This window comes from Dipodomys ordii, unplaced genomic scaffold (genome assembly GCF_000151885.1).
Source record: "Dipodomys ordii isolate 6190 unplaced genomic scaffold, Dord_2.0 Scaffold14, whole genome shotgun sequence".
NCBI classification, from domain to species: domain Eukaryota; kingdom Metazoa; phylum Chordata; class Mammalia; order Rodentia; family Heteromyidae; genus Dipodomys; species Dipodomys ordii.
This window is the reverse complement of record NW_012267230.1, coordinates 16187627-16191473: the sequence shown is the minus strand read 5'-3', so window position 1 is coordinate 16191473 and position 3847 is coordinate 16187627. Positions and strand designations below refer to the sequence as shown.

The 3847-nt window shown below is 61.2% G+C and overlaps 2 protein-coding genes across 2 annotated transcripts in view; both read left to right on the top strand.

Moving 5' to 3' along the window:
* Positions 1–1873: 1873 nt before the first annotated feature.
* Positions 1874–3569, top strand: Fam195a (family with sequence similarity 195, member A). The gene is made up of 5 exons (XM_013011291.1): positions 1874–1888; positions 1995–2095; positions 2815–2942; positions 3148–3249; positions 3436–3569. The coding sequence occupies exons 1-5, from the start codon at positions 1874–1876 to the stop codon at positions 3504–3506; spliced, it is 417 nt and encodes a 138-aa protein (XP_012866745.1). The 3' UTR covers positions 3507–3569.
* The window catches only part of Wdr90 (WD repeat domain 90), a 21274-nt gene continuing 20950 nt past the window's right edge, over positions 3524–3847 (top strand). The window contains exon 1 of the mRNA XM_013011290.1: positions 3524–3583. Within this exon, the coding sequence (XP_012866744.1) occupies positions 3524–3583 (60 nt within the window). The remainder of the gene's footprint in view (positions 3584–3847) is intronic.

Genomic DNA, 3847 nt, shown 5'->3' with positions numbered 1-3847 from the left:
GTGCCCCGGGCCTGCGGAGCCGCCCTCCCTCCCTCCCCAGCAGTGCCCTGGGCCTGCGGAGCCCGCCCGCCCTCCCTCCCCAGCAGTGCCCTGGGCCTACTTTCTGGAACCTGTCCTGGGCCCAGTGCCCCCAGGGGGCTCAGCCCTGGCCTCCTCCTCCCGGACTAGAAGTTTTATTTCTGTGGCCCTGCCTCTGTCAGCGGAGCCCCGGGGCCGGAGCAGGTTTCCAAGTTGAGGGCAGGTGGTCTCCAGGGGGCTGGGAGTTGGCGTGGCCGCCCTCAGCAGCCACTCAGGAGGCCTCAGGAGGCCTAGTGTGAGGGGCCTGCAGGAAGACTGGTTCTGGCAGAGCAGGGGTCTTCCTCCTGGGCCGAGCTGGTGTGCTGGGGCTCGATCCTCTGGGAAGGGAGCAAACGGGGACCTTCTGCACACTCCAGCCTGTGCCCCCTTCTCTGGGAGGCACGTACCAGCAGGTGGTCAGCCCCAGGCAAGGAACATGGGGCTAGTCCATAGCTGCTTACCATATCTTACCTGGCAAAATCTAATTCTTTTCAAAGGCCCCTTCCACGGGGACAGCCAGGGTCGCCTTGTGACAAACTCTGAGTGGTTTTGAGGAGGAAAGATGGTCTCCTCAGTGGCTGGGGAGTGCAGGGGTCCCCAGGGTCTTCCCCCGCCTGCAGGAAGCCGATGTGGCATGGGCACCCGGGCAGTACAGACTGTGCCCCCACACCAAGGGCTCCTACCTCTGGATTGGGAGCTTCTTCGGGGACCCTAAAACTGCCTGCTGGTCCTTCCTCCACCTCCCTTTTCTTGGTAGCACCTGCCCCCAGCCCTGGGAGGACTGGGTGTGTACCCCGAGCTCTCTGTCCTCCTGCTGGGACTTGGCAGATTCCCAAAGCTCCTGACCTGGAATCAACAGGCTCCTCTTCTGGTCACTTGGGTCTGGGTGCTACCTGTGATTGTGAACAGACCCAACTGGGCCTGTGCTTCTGATACATCCTCCTCCAGTGGGATAGAGACAGGCAGGTAACCGGGGGCCATGTGATCTCCTGTCCCCAGAGGCAGATAGGGTGCTGGACCACCAGCACAGGGTCATAGGAGGCCGCCTTGGAGAGGGCAGGACTGTGGCCAGCAGGGCCAGGTCAGAGGAGCTGGTACTAGGGATATGGGCTGTGATATCAGAACTAGTGCTAAATCCTGATGTGACACAGGCAGGCCCATAGTCCAGGTTCCAGGCTGAAAAAAAAAATTTTTTTTTTTTGAGGGGGTGCTGTGGCCGGAGCTGGAGCTGGCTTGCAGCAGTATCCTGGGAGTTCAGAGTGCAGCTAGGCCACAGGGTACAGTGTGTGTAAAGGGTACAGGTACACACGGGCGGGTGCCCTTTCTCCCACAGAGCTTTGCCTTACATAACTACAGTCTTTGAGCTGGAGTGAGTGGGACGGGAACAGGGACGGGGCAGAGCCATGCCACACCTACTGGGCCTCATATCAGCTCCAGGGTCACTTCCTGAACCCTTGCAACTCACAGTGCTTAGCTGTGATCTCTTTCTTTTTTAAAAGTTGGCTGGGTATCGGTGGCTCACGCCTGTAATGCTACCTACTCAGGAGTCTGAGATCTGAGGATTGTGTTTCAAAACCAGCCCGGGCAGGAAAGTACATGAGACTCCAATTAACCACCTGAAAACCAGAAGTGGGGCTGTGGATCAAATGATAGAGCGCTAGCCTTGAACTGAAGAGCTCAGGGACAGCGCCCAGCCCAGAGTTCAAGCCCCTGGACCAACAAAAAAAAAGTTGATGTCCACTTTCAGGCTTTGCTGGAGGTGAAGCCTTCAGGGGTGAGGGGGCTGAAAGCAATGTATTGGGGGGGGTGAGCTTCCATGTCCTCAGAGCAGGTTTGGGAGGAGCCCGTGGCCCCTGTGCTTTCTGCAGCCACCAGACCCTGCCGGCCGCAGGGCTGGCAAGACCCTGTGCCCCTCAAGACCCTCCTCTTTATTTTAGTGCCCTTCTCACCTGAGGAGGAACCCAGACCGGCGAGGGGCCCCTGAGCCCAGGAAGGCGAGCAGGCCGGCCGGGACCGCGAGTGCCTGGCGGAGTGGCAGGTGCAGCCTAGGACCCCGGCTCCCACCTCCTGCTGTAGGTGCGGCCCCATTCCCTCCACGGCCCCGGCCCAGGCCTGATGAGTGCAGGGCCAGTTACCACTGCCAGGGGGGGCCGAGCCTTGCTCTGGGCCTGCCGGTCTGGACGTGACCCAGCCATCCCTCTGGACATACATGCAGTACGGCAGCACCGGGGTCCTCTCGCCTGCCTTGTCCTGTCTGTCTCTTGCTGTGGGGAGAGGGCCGGGGCTGTGCTCTCCCCACTTGGGGACTGCCTTTCCCTTCCCGGCATTTCGTGTTCATCCCTGTAGGACCTGGGCGCAGCTGGGGAGCCCTTGTTTGGTCAGTTTTCCCATACTGGGGTGTCATCGAGGTGGACGTGCATCTGTGGAAAACTGGGAAGAGCTGTGCTTAGGGGTGGGGTTGGAGCAGAGATTTGGTGGTGGTGAGATCAGAACCTGGGCTGCTGGAGGCTTAGCTAGTGGGGAGCAGGGCAGTGTGGAGGGTACTGGATGCAGGCCTGCCTGGAGTCTGGGATGCAGATCTGGGAGTCCCTCCCTGGCCTCCCTTGAGCTGGGTACTGTGCGAGAGCTGAGCGTCTGAGCTCAGGGCTGCCCTGTGGCCTGGTCTAGGGCAGCAGGCCCGGCCCAAGGTTGCTCTTTAGCTGTGTCGCTCTTGATCTGGCAGGCATCACTCAGGGCTGTGTCCTCCTCCTCCCACAGTCCAGGGCCAAGGTTGGTGTTCAACCGTGTCAATGGCCGGCGGCCCCTTGCCACTCCTCCATCCTTGGAGGTACCCCAGGAGACTTACACGTTAGCACACGAGGAGAATGTCCGCTTTGTGTCAGAAGGTAATTAGGGGCTGGGAGGTGTGGCTCAGGCTGCTGGGAAGGGTCCTTGACTCTATCACTGTGGGCTGACTTTCAGCAGCCTCAGGGCTGGGTTTTCTTCCCATTTATGTCTGCTCCCTGTGCTGAGCTGGATTCCAGGGTGGCCACCAGGTCCTGGGGTGGGACAAGGTGCCAGGGGCCTGGCTCAGCTGCCCATCCCCCACAGCATGGCAGCAGGTGGAGCAACAGCTGGATGGCGGCCTGGCCGGTGAGAGTGGGCCAAGGCCTGTGCAGTATGTGGAAAGGACCCCTGACCCCCGGCTGCAGAGTGAGCCCCCATGCCCTGCACCCCGCTCACCCTGACCTGAGCCTGCCCAGGCTCCACCCCAAGGGCTTGGGGAGGGGGCTCTTCATCCTGACCTCTTCCTGGGCTTGCTGAGCTTGAGTACCAGAGGGCAGACGCTGAGGCATTGAGGGGGCAGCGTCAGCACCCAGTCCTCTGCTCCTCCTGCAGACTTTGTGCCCATTGACCTGGATGAATGGTGGGCGCAGCAGTTCCTGGCTAGAATCACCAACTGTTCCTAGCAGCTGCCCTGGGCGGAATGCTGCCATTGCAGACCTCTGCCAGAAGAGGCCTCCGGTGTCTGCCAGCCACACCTGAAGTGCCAGCGTTGGGACTTTTGCACCTGTTGTTCCCTTGGCTCAGCTGTCTCAGTTGCCAAGGTCAGGGGCTGAACCTGTTTGACCTCAATCCTCTCTGCCAGGGGCCGGCCCTGGGCCAATAAAGTTGAGAAAGTGTCTTTGGAGTGGCCTCGATGGGGTGTGTGGGGGCCTCGTGTCCAGCGCTCGTCCTCAGCCCCTCTGCCGGGCGCGCCCCCTGGGCCCGGGCTGTGTGCACGGCGCGGGGTGCAGGGCTGGCCCCGAGG